Here is a 20,391-nt window from a genome sequence, read left to right on the forward strand (position 1 = left end):
ACTGTGTTTGTGATGTTGAATCTAAGAGCTCTGCCTGGCCCAAGAACCTGGATATTTTCTCCTTTTTTTTTTCCTAAAAGCTTTATAGTTTTGTATTTTATATCCATGGTCCATTTTGGATTAATTTTTATATAAACCATGAAGTTAAGGTCAAGTTTCATTTTTCTGCCTGTGAATGTTCACTTGCTTCAGCACCATTTGCTGAAAAGTCTGTCTTTCCTGCATTGATTTGCCTTTCCACACTGGTCAAAGTCAGTTGGGCATATCTGTATGGGCATAATTCTGGTTCTGTGTTCTGTTCCGTTGATATCTGTGTCTACCCCTCCACTGACATCCCACAGTCCTGATTATTATGGCTGTCTATGGGCTTACCTTGTTTTACTGTGCTTTGCTGATACTGCGTTTTTTACAAATTGAAGGTTTATGGTAAACCCGCATCAAGCAAGTCTGTCGGCACTACTTTTCCAGCAGCCTTTGCTCACTGTCTCTGTGTCACATTTCGGTAATTCTTGGAATAGTTCAAACTTCTTCATTATTATTATATTTGAATTGCTACAATTTCATGATAAAATTTTAACAGATGAGAAGTTTCTTCTTATGGATGAGCAAAGAAAGCGGTTCCTTTTTTTTTTTTAAGATTTTATTTAGTTATTTATTTGAGAGAGTGAGCAAGCATGAGCCAGGGGAGGAGTGGCAGAGGGAAAGGGAAAAGCAGACTCCCCACGGAGCAGGCAGCCCAGTGATGTGGGGCTCGATCCCAGGACTCTGGGATCATGACCTGAGCTGAAGGCAGACGCTGAAATGACGGAGCCACCCAGGCACCGCAAGAAAGTGGTTTCTTGAGATGACATCTATTCTTGGTAGATGCTGTGAAGATTGTTGAAATGACAACAAAGAGTTTAGAATATACATAAACTGAGTTGATAAAGCAGAGGCAGAGTTTGAGAGGATTGACTCCAGTTTTGAAAGAAGTTCTACCTTGGGCAAAATGGTGCCAAACTGCACTGTATGCTATAGAGAAATCCTTCATGGAAGGAAGAGCCCATGGATGCAGCAAAGTTCACTGTGGTCTTTTTTTTTTTTTTTTAAGGTTTTATTTATTTACTTTGACAGAGTGAGAGAGACAGCGAGAGAGGGAACACAAGCAGGGGGAGCGGGAGAGGGAGAAGCAGGCTTCCCGCCCAGCAGGGAGCCCGATGCGGGGCTCGATCCCAGGACCCTGGGACCATGACCTGAGCCGAAGGCAGACGCTTAACGACTGAGCCACCCAGGCGCCCCAACTGTGGTCTTATTTTAAAAAATTGCCACAACCACCCCAGCCTTCAGCATCCACAGCCTGACCAGTCAGCAGCCATCCATACGGAGGCAGGACCCTCCACCAGCAAAAGGATTGGGACTCACTGAAAGCTCAGATGACAGAGTTTTTTAGCAATAAAGCATTTTTTAATTAGAGTATGTACATTTTTTTTAGACATCATGCTATTGCACACTTAATATACTGCAGTATAGTATAAACATAACTTTCATATACACTGGGAAACCGAACAATTCATTTTGACTCAGTTTTTGAGGAGGTCTGAACCTGTACCCACGATATCTCCAAGGTCTGCCTGTAATAGGTCTTAAAATCAGACTGATTCAACCCACTTTATATTCTTTTTTTAAATTGCTTTAGCTATTCTAGTTCCTTTGCGTTTCCATATAAAAGTTAGAATAATTGTGTCTATTTCTACAAAAATCTTGCTGGAATTTTGATAGGAATTATGTTAAACCATATATCAGTTTGGGGAGAATTGACATCTTCACTATGTGAAGTCTTCCAAACCGTGAGTATGGTATGTCTCTTCATTTATTTAGCTTTTTCTTTCTTTCTTTCATCGGTGTTTTGTAGTTTTCAGCATACAACTCGTGTATGTTCTGTTATATTTACACCTAAGTTTTTGGTTTTGGGGGGTTTTTTTTTTAGCGTTTATGTGGTAGTATTGTGATTTTAATTTCAGTGTCTACAGAGTCATTGCTAATATATGTAAATACAATCAATTTTGTATATATATCTTGTATCCTCTGACCTTGCTGAACTCATTTTTTAGTTCTAGGAGGGTTTTTTTGTAAATGCCTTAGAATTTTGTGTATACAATCATGTAATCAGCAAACAGAGATAGTTTTATTTCCTCCTTTCTGATCTGCTTTCCTTTTCTTGCCTTGTCACACTGGCTAGAACTTCTAGAACTTCTAGAACTTCTAGCACAGTGTTTAAGGAGCATAGTGAGAGCAGACATCCCTGCCTTGTCACAGTTTAAGCAAGAAGCTTTCAGTCTTTCACCTAATGTGAGCTGTAGTTTTCTGGTAGGTGTTCTTTTTCCTGCTTCTCTGAGAGTTTATGAAATGAACAGATGTTAAATTTTTTTCAAATGTTTTTATAAACTGATATGATCATGTGTTTTTTTTTTTTCTTTAGCTATCAATATAGTAGATTACATTCATTGATTTTCAAATACCGAACCAGCCTTGCATCCCTGGAATTAACCCCATTTGATCTTGGTGTATAATCATTTTTTATATTTTGCTGAATTCAAATAGCTAATATTGTGTTAAGGATTTTTACATCTGTATTCATGAGGAATAATGGTCTGTCCCTTTCTTTTTTTGTTGTCTTTGTCTGGATTTGGTATCAAGTTAATACCGGCTTCGTAAAATGAATCGGAAAGTGTTCCCTCCTCTTCTGTTTTCTGGAAGAAATTGTTTAGAAATGTGTTAATTCTTCTTTAAATAGGATTCTCCAGTGAAACCATCTGCACCAGGAAATTTTGTGGGCGGGGGGGCTTTAAAATGAGAAATTCAATTTCCCTAATAGTTTAAGGCTGTTCAAATTACCTATTTCATGCTGGGTGAGTCTGGTAGTTCATGCTTTTCTAGGAATTGCTCCATTTTCCTCTAAGATTTCAAATTTCTGTGTGTAGAGTCGTATGTAGTGTTTCCTTATTATCCTTCAGGGTTTGTAGTCATATCCCCCCTTCATTCCTAATACTGCGAATCTGTGTCTTCTCTCTGTGGTATTTTTGCCAATCTTGCTAGAGATTTGTCAGTTTATTAATATTTTTAAATAACCAGCTCTTGGCTTCACTGATTTTCCGCCTTGTTTTACTGTTTTCTTTTTCATTGATTTCTGTTCTTTATTACTTACTTCCTTTCTTCTGCTCTTGCTGTGCGTTTATTTTGCTCTTCGTTTTCTAGGCTCTTAGATTATTGAGTTGAGTTTCTCCTCTCTTCTAATGTAAGCATTTAGTGCTATAAATGTCCCTTTCAGCACTGCATTATCTATGTCTCACAGAGTTTGGGTGTATTCTATTTTCATTTTCATTCAGTTCAGGGTCCATTTTTATTTCTTTTGAGATTTCCTCTCTGACCCATGAATTACTTAGGGGCGTATTGTTTAATTTCCAAGATTCTCCTGTCATCTTTCTGTTACTGATTTCCAGTTGGATTCTCTTATGGTCAGAGACCATATTCTACATGGTTTCAGTTCTTTTAAATTTGTTGAGGTTTTCTTTGTGGTCCAGGATATGTCTTGGTCTGTCTTCGTCTATGCTTCCTAGGCATCTGAGAAGAATATGTGTTCTGCTGTCATTATGTGGAGTGGTCTCTTTCTTGTTTGATGGGCTTCTCAATTTATGTCAAGTCTTCAAGATCATTAACTCCCAAAGGTTATGCAATACATTATTTCTCCCAAGGATTTCAGAATCAGTGATCTAAAATCCTGCTGAGTTCACCAAAGAAGCCCGTGAAACTTTCTCACTGGTGGCTCTTGTCAGGGGAGTCACTTTCTCTTCCCTGGTATAGGGGTAGGCCTCCCTGAAGGATAGGGCCTTGGATCAGCTAGCAGCTCCACACAGGGCTCTATGAAAATTTTACTCTTATGGTTTTGGGAGATACAACAAGACATCATTTTTCTTCTTCTCATCCAGTCTTAGAATGCTAAAGCCAGAGAGAACCTTGGGTCATCACCCATTCATTTGGCAAGTGAAGGGATGAGAGGTTTCAAGAGGCTAATTTAGATTGATTGTTTTTTAATTACTTTTCATGAAATTAACATATGTTCATTATAGAAATGTGTTAGATATAGAGAAACAAAAATAAGAAAAAAGTGTATATATAATCTTACAACCAAAAAATAATCACTATCATTATTTTGGAGTGTATCTTCCCAGTGTCTTCAAAAATGAGATCACACTGTATTACCGTTTTACAATCTCTCTCTCTCTCTCTTTTTTTTTTTGCTTTAACAATAGACATGAACATTTTCCAGAATGTTATTTCTGATAGCAGAATGTACTTCCACAGACCAGATGTACCATCACTTATTTAATGTCTCCCTGATGGACACTTCGGCTGTTACGGTTTTCACTAGGTTAAGTAACACAACGATGAACATTTTCTATGTGCGTACACGTCCTTCTTCCTAGGAACGGATCATTAGATCAGAACATGGGAACGTTTTTTTGCTCTTGAGCCCCATCACCAAACTGGATAATTGAGATTTTTTGTTCGTTTGGGCAGGTTTTGCTTGGTTTTCATCTGTTTGGGTTTTAGCAGAGGGCTAGCCAACAGAGAGTACATGACTCAGGAGCAAGTCTTATGTAGGTTCTCAGGGTTTTAGGGCGTGAACAAATGGCCACCTGGAGCCAGGGCCAGCTCTCTCCCTTCCCAGGAGCAGGGAGTGCTGGAAAGAACAGTGCCGTAAGCATCTGTGCTTTCCTATGAGGCCTCTGGCACGGGGCCCAGCCAGGAAACAGGAAAACTGGCAGGTTATATTCAGCCTGGGACCTGAACCTAGTGAAGCCACCACCCAGCCCAGGGTTACGTGCCAGGCAACAAAGGGACAAACTTGCTTACCCCAACCTGCTTCCTCTCTCCAGGACCTGCCATGAGATGAGGACACTGTGTTTTACATTTGAAATATGCCTTGAACTCACCTTGTCCTAGTAATTACCCCCATAAAGTGGAGCAGGGCACTAAGTGAAAACTTCCTGTATTTAGAGACGCAGTCCTGCCTGCTTTTTATGGCTGGTGCAGACTACAGGAGGACCAGGGTCCGGTCACTCTGCCGAGAGACCTCTGAGAGACGGGTTGGTGGGAGCAGGCCAGGAAGGGAAGGAGCGTCTGAAGGTGGACAGGAAGACTCCAGGCCCTGGAGAGGCCTTAGTGTGCTGACGGTGGGCCCGAGGGTCCCTCCAGGTAACCCAGGCAGCTCCATGCCGCAGCGTTGGGGCCACCTGCCCATGACATTCCGATTCGGGCCACCATGATCCACAGACTTTTCCCCTTCTCCATCTGTCTTTCTTTTTTGGTCCGTAGAGAAAGAAGAATTAATCCAGAGTGTGCTGACCCAGGTGGCAGAGCAGTTCTCAAGGTACAGAATCTTCTAGACACATAGTCCCTGGAGAGGTATGCCTGTCTGTGCACGGCAGTGGTGGGCCCTCGCCCGGAGGCCATGTGGGCTGGCAGGCTCCGACACATCACTCACCTGGAGGAGTGGCCTTCCAGACGGAGTCCTTTTATGACTTCTGTAACGAAGCCAGGGCGGATGGGGGCCAGGAAGCAGTCCCCTTTTACCAAAGACCTCGGCAAGTGGGCACTTTGAGAGTGGGAGCTCGTGTTGCTGAGACTTTTCTCCACTGGCTCTTCGGGGACTCAGAGTTCAACCTATGAGAATTGACACCATTTTTTAAGTGGGCTTTAAAATAAGCATTGCCATGGAGATCCTGTGTAGACGTGGGACTTCTTTCCGTGATGAGTTATCCTACCAGGTCCAAAGGAATGCTTTCCATTGCTCAGTCACTGCACTGTGGTGTCTCACTGTCCCAGGGGCCTGCGGTGACACATCCTTAAAGGCCGAGTGGTTACAGTGAACGGGCTGGAGTCTGGAGAGGGCACACCGGGTCCCCTGCAGGGGTCTGTGCCCAGCAGGGCAGGGGGCGGGGGTTGGGGGGCCTCCCTGGAGAGCAGGTGTGGGGGAGTAAACACACCTGCCAGCCTTTTGTCATGGAAAACAGGTCCGGGCGATCCTTTGAGGGTGTGTTTGTTTCCTCCCTGCCCTTCAGAGGCCTTGAGCACCCTAGCGTCCTGTGCCCCCTACAGGGGTGAGCCCACGGAGAGGGGGGTGGAGCCCACTGGGAGGCCTCGCCCAGGGCAGGGGGTGCAGCAGAGGTTTGCCACGCCCATTTCAACTTTGAGAATTTTAAGAGTGATGACTTTTTTTTCATTCCTAGAGCATTTAAAATCAACGAACTGAAAGCAGAAGTCGCAAACCACTTGGCCGTGCTAGAGAAGCGAGTGGAATGTGAGTGCGGTTTCTGTTTCCTTTTTGCTTGTCTTTTAACCTCTGTTTAAATTAACTGCGTCTCCCCCGGGGGCTGAGTGGCGAGGGGAGGGAGGGAAAGCTGGAGGTACGTGGGAATGTCTTCTCTTTGTGAATGCTTAAAAATTACCTTTGATGCTAAGGGAGGCAAGAGCAGTGAGCATCTGTTTATACTGTGAAAGTCGCTTGGTGACCAGTGACAGGTGAGGAGCGCACGGTGCCTCGGGCCGCCGCCCCTGCGCGGTAGCAGCACGTGGAGGCGCTCCTTCGGCGCAGAAGAGGACAGAATGAAAACTCGAAGCCCCCCAGACCGGCCTCCTTGGGAGAGGGCCTTCTGCTGCACATCTTAGTGTCTCTTTTTACATAAACGAGGCAAGCCAATACACACAACTGTTTGAGGAATATGCCTGCCAAATCGTTAGCTCTTGGTTCCCCGTCACCACTGAGGCAAGCAGAAAAACTTCCAGCAACCAAGGAGGGTTGGTTCGGGGCTTGACTCAGGGACCAAACAGCTGAAACTGGGAGGGGGACATCTTCCACCCCTCACCCTCTGTGTCTTCGTCCATGAAATAAGGAGCAGTGCTGGAATTCTCACGCTTCACGACTCCCCATCCAACTCACACATCTTTGTCAATGTCAAGGCAAAGGGCAGCCTGTTTATTAAGCTCAGGGATGACGCGACCAAACCCGAACCCAAGGCCGGCAGGGCTGTGGCGTCCCCGGCGGGCATCTGGCTGATTCGTATTCACAGGACCCACTGAATGTCACTTTCCATATCTTGTATGAATTGCTTGGATTTTTTTTTCAAGAAGAACACTCAGGATCATGCAAAAACCTATTCACCTTAATAACTTGAAACATGACTTACATAGTCCTACTTCTCAGAGTATGTTGGCATTCAGAAAATCCATTTGATATTCTGTCTTCAAAACCGATTTATTTTCTCCATTGATGACGAAGAAGCCACAAAGAGATTAAGTGACCCGCTGAAGCTCATCCAGCAAATTGGGAAAGTAAGACTGAGGTCCGGGCGGGGCCACTCGAGCTGTGCAGGATCCCCAGGGCACCTGGGAGGGCAGGTCAGGAAGCAGCCACACATGCCGGTTGTGGCTGCATTCAGCAGAAAAGGGGTTTCTTCCTAAAGGATTCTGGGGAGCTACCAGAAGGCTGGGAAGTCTCAGTAGCAGGGCTCACTCGGTGACTATGCAGCAGGAGCAAGATCCCAAATGCCTCGCAGAGCTGATGCCGTGAGGATACCACATCTGAGCCCCAGACTCACGCTGTCTCCCCAGCACCCAGAGCTCTGTGCTCAGACCCCACTGTCCCCATGGCCACTGCTGCAGACATCAGGCTGCTTCCTCGTATACTGGCCACAGATCCGAAGTCTGGACGGAGCAGGACCGTGTGCCCATGCCCTGGCTGCAGGGGAGTGCGGTAGCTTCCTGTGGCTCTCTCAATGGAGTACCACAAACTGGGGACCTTAAAGCAACAGAAACGGACTGTCTCACCACTGTGGAGGCCAGAAGCCCCAGACCAGGAGGGCGGGAGGGGGTGCAGGGGGGCGGTCCTTCTGGAGGCTCCAAGGGAGAATATGCTCTGGCTACAGGCGGCTCCAGCAATCCTTGGCTTGTGGCCACATCACCTCAGACCACCTCGTCTTCACACAGCCCCTCCCGGAGTCTCTACGTCTCAGGCCTTGGGAGGACACCTGTCTTTGGATTTAAGGCCCACCCTCATCCAGGATGATCTCGTCTGGAGAGCTTAATCGCTTATATCTGCAGGAACCTTTCTCTAAATAAGGTCACATTCATGAGTTCCGGGGGTCAGGATGTAAGCATATATCCTTTTGGAGTACACAATTCAACCCACTACAGTGAGCGTTTGCAGTGGGAGGCAAGCTCAGCTTCCCAACGAGCCCCATAATGTAAGGAATTCTCCAGATGCTGTGGGAAAGGATTCAGCCAAAGAACACAAAAAGCATTTGCTGCTGATGCACCTTCTATGCTTACAGAAGCGCAGAGTCGCCCAAATGCACCCGGGGCCGGCAGGTGCCTCCCGCTTGGCCTCCTCTGGGCCCGTGCCAGCTTACCCTCCCCGCCCCCCTGCCCCGCGTCTCTCCCAGAAGCAGCACCAGCTCCTGCCTGTCCTTGCAAACAGGAAAGTTGAGAAGGCCATTAACGAATTTTCAAAACTCCTCCAGAACACTGTGTTGACCTCAGCTGCTGAGGCTTCTGGTATCTGGCCATGGAGACAGTGATCAGGCCGAGAAGTGTTTTGATTTTGCCTCCAAGCGGTGTGTGAACTGAGGACTACAGGACCCGGCACCTCGGACCTTCTCCCCTCGCTGGCCTAGCCCCAGATCCTCCAGAACTCGCTCTCCCTGTAGGCCCTCGTGTCAATCACATAAATCATGCAAATGCACACAGGTTACCTGGAGGGCGCGTTACCCCTCCATGCACGGGGCTCAGGCTGGCTGCATACACCGTGATTAGCCGTGTTGTTACTAGCCAGCTCCAGAGACCTGGGCACAGCAGGAACGGATCAAGGCAGCAAGAAGGGAGGCGAGAAAGGTCGAAGAGCCATGGGCCGAGATAGCGACTTGGCAGTGGTCAGGTGGGAGTGTGGGCAATGGATCCTTCCATAGCCCCAGCAACCCCACCTCCTGGCTGCCCCTCCCTAGTGGGAACACAGCCCCCCAAGGACATGCCCGTGACTCCGACAGACTCCCACGCTCATTGAACTCTGCCAGGCTTCAGGTGTGTTCTCCCCTGGCACTTCTGGCTGGCCCCTTCCCGGTCTCCAAGCCCCCTGCTCCCTAGCACAGAGGGGGCAGGGTGCCTCACCTGTGCTGAGCCCCAGGGCTGTGAGCTCCAAAAAGCCACCCAAACACAGCAGTTCCTTAACCCAAAGATGTGAGTATCCAGGGCATGGCAGGGACCTTGGAAGGCCCTTCTGAGGAGAAGGGTCCTGATGCAGACCCGTCACGCAGGTCCCATGGGAACTGGTCATCCCTGCTACTCAGACGGCAGTCCTGACCCTCCTGCGCACTAGGAGGGTTGTTGCCAGGTTTGCTGTACTGGGCCCGGGGCCAGACACGGACTCTCACATGCACGCTCACATGCACGCACGCACATTGTACACACATGCTCACACATATAAACACATGCATGAACATGCAGAGACCTATGCACACAGCTGCTTGCACACAAGCTTATGCACATGCACACACGTAAACACGTGTGAACGCGCAGAGACGTGCACACAGCTGCTTGCCACATGCTTATGCACACATGTAAGCACATGTGTGAACATGCAGAGACATGCACACAGCTGCTTGCACAATGCACACATGCCTGCGTGCATGCTTACACACATGTGAACACACGTGTGAACACACAGGGACATGTGCACTCAGCGGTTGCGTGCACACTTATGCACACGTGCGCACATGCTCATATGTAAGCACATGTGTGAACATGCAGAGACATGCACACACATGCCTGCACACATGCTTACACACAAGTGAACATGCAGGGGCATGTGCACACAGCTGCTTGCACACATGCACACATGTAAACGCTTACACGAAGATGCAGACACGCAGGCACACACACCCTCACACATACACACACCCCCACATGCACACCTCACGTGCATGCATGTGTAAACACAGAGACACACGCACACACGGAGGCACACGTGCTGTGTCTGGTACACGGGAGCTGCTATTTGTTGCTGTCTGTGCTTGAGCTGACGGAGGCCTACGGCTGGGACTGGCCATGTCTAAGCCATATTATGCTGGTTTGACTTGTTTTAAGTGGATTTCCTGCTTTTTTTTTTTTAACTTCTAAACATAATTCCTCTGAATCAAATATAAATATCTGAATTTCTCTTAATTCACTTTAGAAGCTTTTCTTCCTTTTTATCTAAGTCGTTTTCCTTCTTCAAGGGTGTCTGAGGTCTTGCTTAGGTTAGAAATTATTTCACAGACACGGGACACCCAGGTCCTCACCTCACTTCCCAGTTGGAGATGAAACCTCATGGGGCCTCCACCTCCTTCCTTGTTTGTGGGATGTGGCCGCGGTGCCCAGCGCCCTGCTCCGGGGCCCAGGCCTGGACCAGACCCCAAACACCGGGAGAGCTGGCCCGCGGGATGGAGTTTAATGCCGGGTCACACAAACAACCCGGAAGACTCGAAGCGGAAACCCAAGCTGTTCTCTGTGTCACCCGGGACATGTGGCTTTTGCGCATTCTTTGCCGAACCCTCTGGAGGAAGTGTTGGAATACAGCTGTAGCCATACGTGTATTTAACGAACTTCCATGAGCTCTGCAGCTGAAGGAGGGTTTCGCCGGCTCTGGCGGCCTCTCGGGGGAGCCCAGCGAGCCGGTGGGGAAGGGGAGGGGGCAGAGCAGCCTCCGTGGCTTGTGCTATTGCCTCTGCCCACTGAACCCCTTCCCCAAAGCCGGTACCCCTCTTCCAGAATCATTCCCAGAGGTTCTCCTTCAGGGTGACCTGTGACTTGCAGAGTACCCCCCCCCACTCTTCATGACTCCCAAAGTCTTAGAGGGGACCGCCAGGCTCGCAGGGATGCTCCTTGTCGGGGGGGCTCCAGCAGCCCTCCAGGGCTCTAGTTTGGGCTTCCGCTCTGTGCCCACCTGTTTAAAGTTTGCCGGTGGACAGATGAGGCTGCCCTGTAGGGACCTGGCATCCAGCCTCACTGGAGAGCTGTCTCCAGGGTCTGTGCAGGACTTCTCAGGGGTAGGGCCCTGCTCCTAGGCCGGGCCCTCTCCCTCCTGTGGGACCAGGGCAACGCAGGGCTGGGACAGGCCAAAGCTAAGCTGTGGAATCTTCCAGAAATGCCCTGGAAGGGGCGGGAGCAGCGGTGGCGGGTGCATGGTGCTCCGGCTGCCGTCCCCGCCCCCGGGCCCCCCCACCCCCTGTGTTCCGCCTTTAATCCTGTGACATGTTTGTTCTGTCCATTGATTAATGCCCAACTTTGCCATCTTGTTACTCATTATCAATTTCCTTGGCAACGGGGCTCTTCATAAGCGTAATCGCCATGAATTCTGAATCTCTGGGATTCAAATTAGTGATATTGTTCTGTGTCGCCCAAAAGTCTGAATTTGAACATCACCCCCTAGTAAATGGCCTGGAAATCTGATCTACATGAACCAATATTGAATAATCAAAACTTACACACCCACCAAAAGCCATGAGCCAGGAGGCAGCTGCTAACACCGGGCGTGTCCTAAATTTACTGATGACAGTAAAAAGCAAATGAGAAAACACAAGCAGCATGATCCCAATTTTGTCTTTTTAAAACTCGGGATGGACAGATAGCTGTTTCCAACGCACGGGGGTGGGAGAGAAACGCCTGGAAAGATCCACACCACTATACATAATAAATGGGTTGTTCTCTGGGCCAGTAGGACTGTAGATAAATTTTACAACATTCTTCTTGGAGATGCTCTGCATTTCCTATGTATGTTTAAAATGCAGTAAATGTAACCGCGGACTTCGGCAGGCACAGCCACCCTGTTTGGACTTTGTACTGCTTGTTTATTTGCTTTGAGGATCGAAGTCTATACCACATACCAGAACTCTTCTCCAAAACTGCTTACTTTCTGGAAATGTCTGCCCTTCACATGTCAACAAGACTGAGCTCCTTCCCACGGACATTGAATCTGCCATGTGCTGAGGTCAGCGTCCCCGCGGCAGATGCAGCTGGAACTGTGGCTCCCCTGCGTGCCAGCCTCCTGCAGTGTGGCCCAGGGCCTGGACACGGCGCTCTGGGAGGTCCAAACCAGAAGGGGTGGGAGCTGGTGTGCTTTTCTCCAAGAAGGACCCTTGGCTTCCAGCCACTTCCCAATGGGGTCCATGATGCAAGGAAGCGCAAACAACACCCCGTTCCAGAAGGCGGTTGTGGGCTCTTAGTGAGGGAGTGGACCATCCCCGAGGTCGAATTCTCTGTGTTTCCCTACCTGGCTGGTCCCAACCCCTTGCACTGACAGCCCTGGGCTTTGGTCCCGTGTCCTGCAGGGAGGGGGCCTTCGGTACAACATCCCCCGAGTGGCACAGAAGCAAGTCACCAAAACCACGTCCGAATATCAGATCCTCCAGATTCCCACCACTTTGGGCAGAAAGAAGCAATATTTTTGGTAGCCTTGCCCCCACCTGAATCCTCACCCTGGAAACGCTTGGAAAACTGCCCCGGGGAGCTTGGGGTTCGGGCAGGTTGCCTTGCGTTTCTCCTCTGCAGACACTTGTCGTGGGAGGGGGTTGTTTTTCCTGGAGAAATCATTCGCATCGTATTTTTAGGTATTCAGACCACGCTTGAGTAAAAAGGGGACTACAGTAGCATCGTGGGTAGTATCTTTTTGCATGAAAATTGAGGTGTGATTGCAGAGTTGCAGAGCAAATCTCTTCTGTTCCCTAAAAGCTGACTTGAACCTGAAAACCTCTGTGAAGCCACTTGCTCAGTAACAGTATTTCTGGGCTACGTGTGCACCCGCCAGAGTGAAGGTCTTGAAGCTGAGCGCTCGCTGGGAGGCATGAGCTCCAGTTCGTTCTTGGGGGAACAGTGGTGTCCGGACTTCGTAGGCCCTCTTCTGCAGGGGGCTGTGAGAATGTGAGCGAGCCCGGCTCTGCTCACCCTTGGCCGGCCCTGTTTGCGTCCCCCCCACATGAAGTCCACACCTTCTCCCAGTTAACTGCTCCAGTGGGACCTTAAAATGGGAAGATTTTATAGCAATATGAGCTCATCCTTGCCAGGAAGGCTGGGGTGTTGCCCCCCGAGCTTCTGGTCATGTTTTCATGCACTGTGGCCTTATTTCCTCCTCTTCTTTCTGGGATAAGAGATTTCTTTGTCCCCTGTCCCCAGCTGGTGCTTGGAGGCCTGGAGACAGAAAGTGGGGAGTGGGTGCAGGAAGACTCGGGATTGTGGGGAGGGGAGCAGGGGCTCTGCCCTGCAGAAACCGCAGGGAGGGGTGCAGCGGTTCATGCTGGCTCCAGACGGGACAGGCCCACCAGGCCAGAGTCCTTGCCCCTGAGCTGCCGGCACCCTCCGCAGCGGGGACCCCGGCAGGGGCCAGAGCCAGCTTTCTCGCGGGGCCAGTCCCAGTCACCAGCCTCTCAGGGTCCTCTGCGTGTCTCCATGGCAACCCCCTTGTTTTTCTTTGTCCCAGTGGAAGGCCTGAAAGTGGTGGAGATCGAGAAATGCAAGAGTGACATCAAGAAGATGCGGGAAGAGCTGGTGGCCAGAAGCAGCAGGTAAGGTCAGGCCTGGGGAGAGCGGCCCTGCACATGGGCCCAGGGAGGGGGTGGCTCTGGGCTGCTCCCCCCGACGCCCTGCAGCAGAGCCGGACCCAGCTCCGGCCGGGGTGAGCGCAGGGCGGAGGTAGCCCGGCTCCGGCTGGGGTGGGCTTGTCAACTGCACAGTCTTAGATGGAGGTGAGGAGGATGGCTTCATTTAAAGGGGGAATAATCCTCCCGCAGATCAAAGTGTTAGGACTCACTTATCCAGCCTGAGAGAAGCTGGCATTGATTTTTAAAGAAAGGGCCCGATAAGAGGAAAAGGCATTTGGCTCACGGGGAGGGTGTCCTGGTGCCCGGAGGCCATGCTCCTGTGTGGACTTCCCCAGAGCTCAGAATAGCAGGGCACAGGGGAGATGCCACAGGGCCTCTGGCCATTCTCCACACAGAGATCACCTGTCGTGCAGAACGAGGGGTTCTCCCCTGGGGAGCAGAAATTCGTGGAAAAAAACACCCCGGGCTTCCTTACACCCCCTTGAAGGCAGGTGTTTGTACAGGACCCTCTGCCAAAACTGGGGTCCCAGCAAGCATTCGGCGTGACAGCAGAGATGAAGGGGGGGCGGCGCGGGCATGGAGCGTGTAAGTGTGGGGAGCTCGGCAGCATTTAGTGGGGACAAGGAACCGAAGACTAGCCCTGCGCACCCCCCCAGACTGTCCCTGAAAGCTCACCTCCCAGTTTGAAGATCATTCGCGGGTCTTAAAACGTTGAGGGCGACCAGCTTAGTGAGGGAGGCCAGCCGCGTGGAAGGCTCTTTGAAGGCAGGAGGTGAAAGGGAAGCTGACGGTCCCATGCGAAGCCGAGGGGCTGGCTGGCCTCGGCCGGGCTCGAAGCCACATTAGTGTGGTCTTACAGGGACCACGCCACGTTTCCATCATAGCCACTTGGTACCTGATATGGATTTGGAGATGTCTCATCCCATGTGATTTGGAAAAGTCAGGGTGAAGGACTTTGTGAAAATTTGCAGAAAATTGCGAGTGAATAATTCATGCTGGACACATCCCCTTAGTGAGAGGCTCTTTGGGGGCAGGAGCCAGAGGCCGTCGTGGGACCGGCTACGGGCCCGGGAGTCGGCTGGGCCAGGCTCAGCAGGCCGGAGGATGCTCAGGCCCTCTGCGGCCGGGGTCACATAGTCGCCCTCCAGCTGCCACGCGCCCTGGCCAGAGTGGGTGTGTCCTGGGCAGCAATGGGGCCCCTGAGGTCCCTTCCCGCCTCTGTGGGCGTCACCTCACTCACAAACATGCCGACCTGTGAGCCCACAGAGCACCTGCAGGAGGCTTTTTAGAAGGCAGCCACTTGCCCCTCCTCGAATGACTAAGGCCTGCCGCCTGCCCAGAGCCGCCTCGCTGGCCCCGTCCCTGCCCCCGCGTTCCGAGGGGCTCCCTCCAGCTCCTGCACCTTCCTCCCATCCCGGGGAGGAGGGGCGTGTGCCGTCCTGGGGCTCCTGCCACCCGGATTGCCGAGGGAAGAGCTCGCCGGGTCCGGGTTGTCCCGGCGTCCCGTGGTGGCCACAAGAGCACCACGGTCCGGGGGCCTGAAGCAACAGAACCGATGGCCAGAAGTCAGAGACCAAGGTGTCCACAAGGCCACGCTCCGTCTGAAGGCTCCAGGGCGGATCTAGTCCAGCCCCTCTCGGAAGCTTCTGGCGGCTGTTAGCAGCCCTGGGGGCTCCTGGCTGGTCTGTGCGTTACTGCAGTCCCGGCTTCACACGGCCTTCTCCCTGCGTGTGTCTCTGTGCCCAGATGTCCCTTTCTTAAAGGACAACTGTCTTCTTGGATTAGGGCCCACTGCCCCAGTGTGGCCACATGTGAAGTCATGACACCTGGGATGACCCTCCTTCCAAAGGAAGTCACGTGCCCAGTCCTGGACTCCCCCTTCTCACTTTTGGAGGACATAATTCAACCCACACAATAGCACGAGGGGGGATACTCCCAATTTTAGAGCACATGGGAAGAAGCCTCCCCGCCGGGAGCCAAGAGGCAAACCGTGACCCACCGGCACCCGTCTAGCCCAGTGGGCAGAGCCGAGGCGTGGCGGGTGCCTGGGCCCAGCCGAGGGTTGAAGTGCTCTCCCTCGCCGCCCAAAAAGTCCATTTTTAGAGCTCCCGGTGCCGTAATCCAAAGAGAAGCCTTCCCGGTGCCCTAACTGCTTCTAGAGGCGATGTTCTCGGCAGACGGTATTCACAGCATCCCACGGAGGTGAGAGACGGGTAGGTGTGACTCTTTAGTCACAAACAGACGGGGTAAAGCTCTCAAACGTTGCTGACACGTTTAGGAAAAAGAAACCAGGTGGCCTGGGCCCGGGTCTAACCCACAGTCAGGCCACCTGCCCCGGGCCCTTCTGGGCCCCACACAAATGGCCCTTCCCTTTGCTTTATGGAGACGTGAACTCAGATGGCCAACAGGAAGCCACGGGCATCCCCCCGTCTCTGTTGTCTGCAAGGTTCCGTTTTAACCACGCAGGGATGCCGTGCGGCATGTTAGCGTCCCCGGGACCAGGCTCCTCCACACAGGGCTTCGCTTGGGGGGGGGCAGAAACAGGCACCCCACACAGCTCTGGTTCCTGGCTATCAACTCGGCTAGACGGCGGTCGGCCTCCCTGGGGGGACAGATTCTGCCCCGTGCCCGCACAGATGGCTAACGAGCCTGAAGGGCGGCCCCACGATCGCCCCCCCACGAGCACCACCCAGCTGGGCCTCCGTGCCAGGGGCCCTCCGGCTCTGGGACGCCCCCAGACCAGGCCGTGCGCCTCCGAGACACACGCCTTGGGTTTCCCCGGGTCCAGTTTCCTGCCTAGCTGTGCAGAGTGGAGCTTGCTGCTTCACCCCAGGTCGGGGAGGGCTCCCCAGGGCTCCGGGGGCTCCAGTCTCCACTTCCATCCCAAACAAATGACCTTGTCCACCAGACGAGCCACGGGGTGGGGCGCTGGGAGCCCAGGAAATGAAAGCAAAAATGAGCCCCAAATAGAATGAAAAGAAAAGGCACCATGCCAGGGGCTCTGTCGCTGGAGGAGTTTGGTTCCCGTGGCAACGGGGCACAGAGGGAGCAGGCGGGCCGCCTGGCCGAGGTGGGGGAGGGTGGCGGGAGGCGCCAGGCATGCAGCAGATGCTCCTGACACCGGGATTTTCAAGGAAGCAACTGGATTCCAGCAGGCGAACCATCTTGCTTTGTGCAAGCTTCCCCTCCCTGCCCCCCCAGGAAATACGGCCTTCGTACGCGGCACGTGTGGGGATGTCTGCCCGGGAGAGGCTAAGCGCAGGGAAGACAGGGTGATGCTGTGGTCTCCGTTCTCAAGGACCCAGACCAAGCTCGTCACTGCTCAGAAACGTGTGGGGGGCGACTTCTCATTTATAGGGCAGCAATGGGAGACACCTACCTGGTTGGTGCCTTTTAGAGGTTCACGGGTTACTCTGGCTGAATCTGTGTTAAAATCCCCTCCCCGCACGACGTCTGATGAGTTTTGTAAGCATCGCGTTGAGGGAAAGAATAGCAGGACGCCCAGAAAATTGTACTGAAGGCTCCTTTATCAGAAAGGACACAGAGGTATTACTCTGAGTTTGCAAGTAGCAGAGCCCCCAGGTAAAACCTCCAGACTGTACGGATGAGGGGGCAAGCCCCACCTGAAATCTGGATGCCGAGCTGCCCCGATGTGTTTCTGTGTACAGAGACCTCCTTTTGAAAAGAAATACTGTGTTGTAATCTTTTTTTCACTTACTACACTGTGAGCAATAAATGGATCAAATTTGAACCAACATCCAGTTCATACGTTTTCCCAGGAAGCCACAATGCACGCCCATCTCAGCCCACCAAATGTGTTCTCTTCTCCTCGAACCTTGGTAGATTTTTTTTTTTTTTTGCATTACCTTTCAGCCCATACTGTATACAACATTTCTTTTTCCTCTTTCCCCAAAAACCTTTTTACTTCACATAATACGTGTCAATATCTTAACACATAACAGTCCGTCTTGTTGACGTACGGTAATGGTTTAAATTATTTCCCTCTCAGCAACATTGAGGTGGCTTCTGGTTTATTGTGTTTTTACAACAGATGACGTTGCAGTGAATACCTTCATGCACAGAGTGGTTTGCTAGCATCTAGTTCTTTTCTTAAAATACATTCCCCAGCATAGACGTACAGGCTTAAAGGATAGGAATGTCTCATGGCTCTTACTATGTGGGGTATTGAAGTGCTCTCCCAGGAGACAGGACGTGATCTACAAAGTGTGTAACGTCTGAGGATAAGGGAGTATGTTCCCTTCCAGGAAGGGAGGGTTCCCAGGTGGGGAGAGGGACACATCCAGCCCCGGGTACCACCGGGCTCAGCACACTCCCCCCTGATGCTGGACGGTAGCTTCCCTCCAGAGTACGCCTGGCTGGATTTGTTCTGTCCTTATGGGGGGGAGGGGGCACCTCGATACTTAGAAGTGAAGGAAAACAGAGTCAGGAGCCCGATAGCAAATTAATCTCTAAAGGTAGGTACCGGGGGAAGCTGGAAACATCCTAAAAGTCCATGGTGGGGATTGGATTGGCAGCACGGCACCCCCCCAGAGGCACCCCAGAAGGACGTGCCCTTGACACTGAGCTCTGGGGAGCAACAAGCAGAGAGTTTGCCTTGAGCAAGGTGAAAAAAACAAGTAGCAAAAGAGTAAGTTTGAGACAGTTCCATTTTTGTTAAAAATCCAAGGCACTGTCCCTGTGTGTCCGTGCCTAGGAAAATTCTGGAAGGATACCCCAAACTTAACAGAAGGTATTTCCAGGGTGTGAGATTGAAAGGAAAGAAGTAGGTAACGTGGGGGCTTGCTTTAAAAAAACAAACAAACAAACAAACTTTGCCTACTTCCTCCTTGTTTGAATTTTTTAAAATAAAAATGTTTTTACTTGCATCATCAAAAGATTTTTTAGGAATTTGCCTAAAATGAAGGTAACATGTTTTTGGAGAGCTACGACATCCCAGGTCCAGGCGGGGTCCTGGTGGGTTAGCACTGAGAGGTCACTGGCTTGCTGACTAACAAGACCAAGGGGTGTGTGGGGTCTGGGTTTGGCTGGGGCTTCTTTGGTGTCACTCTGAGGAGGGGCCCCGGCAGACCCCTCGTCCGAAGCGGCCATCCCAGAACTAATCCTGACTGTCCTCCTGCAGGACCAGCTGTCCCTGTAAGTACAGTTTTGTGGATAACAGCAAGAAACTGACAACTCGGCGTGATGTCCCCACGTATCCCAAGGTGAGAGGACACTCGGGCCCTGGAGAAATGGCAGGTGTGCGCCCCCGGCCGGGCCCCCCACCCTCAGCCACCCCGACTTCCTGGCCAGGCCCCCCTCTGTCTGCATGTTTGCAAATGCAGCTCCCACCCTGGCCCTGGGCCGTGCGACACCCGCTTGCCGTTCTCAGGCCCAGTACTTTTTCTCTTCGCCGGGTGCTAGCCGCGGGGGCCCCCAGGCCAGCAGGTCACGGCCCCTCCCCGCTGTCCACCCCTCGCCCACTCGGTGAGGGTGTTCACACTCATACGTTACTGTAAGGAGCTTCCATTTCTAAAGTCACCTAAAATCTGCCTCACTGGATCTCCTGTCCTGAACAGTGTGTAGCTATCGTGAGAAGTTTTGCTTTTCCGCCTCGAGAAAACGGGTTTCTCCATTGCAAGAGTCCAAGCCCTAGTGGAGGCCCCAGTGACCGGGGAGTTGGGCGGGTGGGCTTCAAACCGCCACAGAGAAGGGTCTTGTAATGTCGGTCACTGTCTCGGCCATGCTTTCAGCTGAGTCAGCGAGACCCTGGCCTGGCCGACTGTCCACACACACTTCCGCTAAGAGTCAGGCTTCCGTGTGCTGGCGCAGGGACAGGCTTCCCGGGCCCAGCGTGGGGCAGACCCCCCCCCGCCACTGCCCACGGTCCTCGTGGGGACAAAGAACCTCCCAGAGCCGCCCTGTGAGGGGTTCCCCCCACCTGCTTCCAAATATGTGCGGCATATTGTCTGAGGTCTTCAGATGGACACTAGGGCCTCTTCCCACAAGAAGACATGGCCCGCATCTCCCGATCCTGCCCCAGGGGCCCACAAGGCCCAGCCAACGGCCAACACGAAAGGTGTCCATCCTCCATAGCAATCCTTATAAGAAACCAAACAGGTGCCCCCGGCTGACTCGGTCAGTTAGGCATCTGACTCTTGGTTTTGGCTCAGGTCATGGTCTCAGGGTCCTGGGATCGAGCCCCACGTCGGGGCCTGCACTCAGCGGGGAGCCTGCTTGAGATTCACTCTCCCTCTGCTCCTCCCCCTGCTCTCTCTCTCTAAATAATAATAATAATAATAACAATAATAATAAATAAATAAATAAACCAAGCAAACCAAAAGACCTCGGGGAAGATTACATCTAATCCCTAACACCATGACGGTCTTATATCTAAGATCACAGCCTATTTCTCACGACAGTTTGACCCAAACTCTGGCACTCCCTGATCCACACCCCCCAGCAAAGCAGCACCGCGTTAGCCTGCAGCCAAAGAAAGAAACTCCGAATAGCTTCTTAGCCAGTATTGGATCTGTGCCAAGTTAATTCTTTATCCTTGACTTCACTCTATTGTTTTTTTAAATCGGGTTTACGAGGAGGTAATTTACCCGCAGTCAAGCTTGCCTCCTGCAGGTGCGGCGCGCTGTGACTTTGGAGAGATTTAGGCAACCTCTGCACAGTCGAATGTGGAACATCTCTCCCCCCACAGCCCTCCTGGTGCCCCCGCCCT

At 51.6% G+C, this 20,391-nt stretch overlaps 1 protein-coding gene across 4 annotated transcripts in view; it reads left to right on the top strand.

Annotated features, from left to right (window-relative positions):
- PDE9A (phosphodiesterase 9A) overlaps nucleotides 1–20,391 on the top strand; it is a 92,349-nt gene that overhangs the window by 55,206 nt on the left and 16,752 nt on the right. For 3 of the 4 annotated variants that reach the window (XM_073887022.1, XM_073887021.1, XM_073887020.1), the window contains exons 5-9: nucleotides 5,038–5,235; nucleotides 5,356–5,410; nucleotides 6,270–6,340; nucleotides 13,544–13,628; nucleotides 18,805–18,886. In XM_073887022.1, coding sequence (XP_073743123.1) covers nucleotides 5,038–5,235; nucleotides 5,356–5,410; nucleotides 6,270–6,340; nucleotides 13,544–13,628; nucleotides 18,805–18,886 — 491 coding nt within the window. The remainder of the gene's footprint in view (nucleotides 1–5,037; nucleotides 5,236–5,355; nucleotides 5,411–6,269; nucleotides 6,341–13,543; nucleotides 13,629–18,804; nucleotides 18,887–20,391) is intronic. The other variant, XM_025863481.2, reaches the window with a different exon arrangement.

Source organism: Callorhinus ursinus, unplaced genomic scaffold (assembly GCF_003265705.2).
Source record: "Callorhinus ursinus isolate GAN/ISIS: 27379988/994484 unplaced genomic scaffold, GSC_fseal_2.0 scaffold75, whole genome shotgun sequence".
NCBI lineage: Eukaryota > Metazoa > Chordata > Mammalia > Carnivora > Otariidae > Callorhinus > Callorhinus ursinus.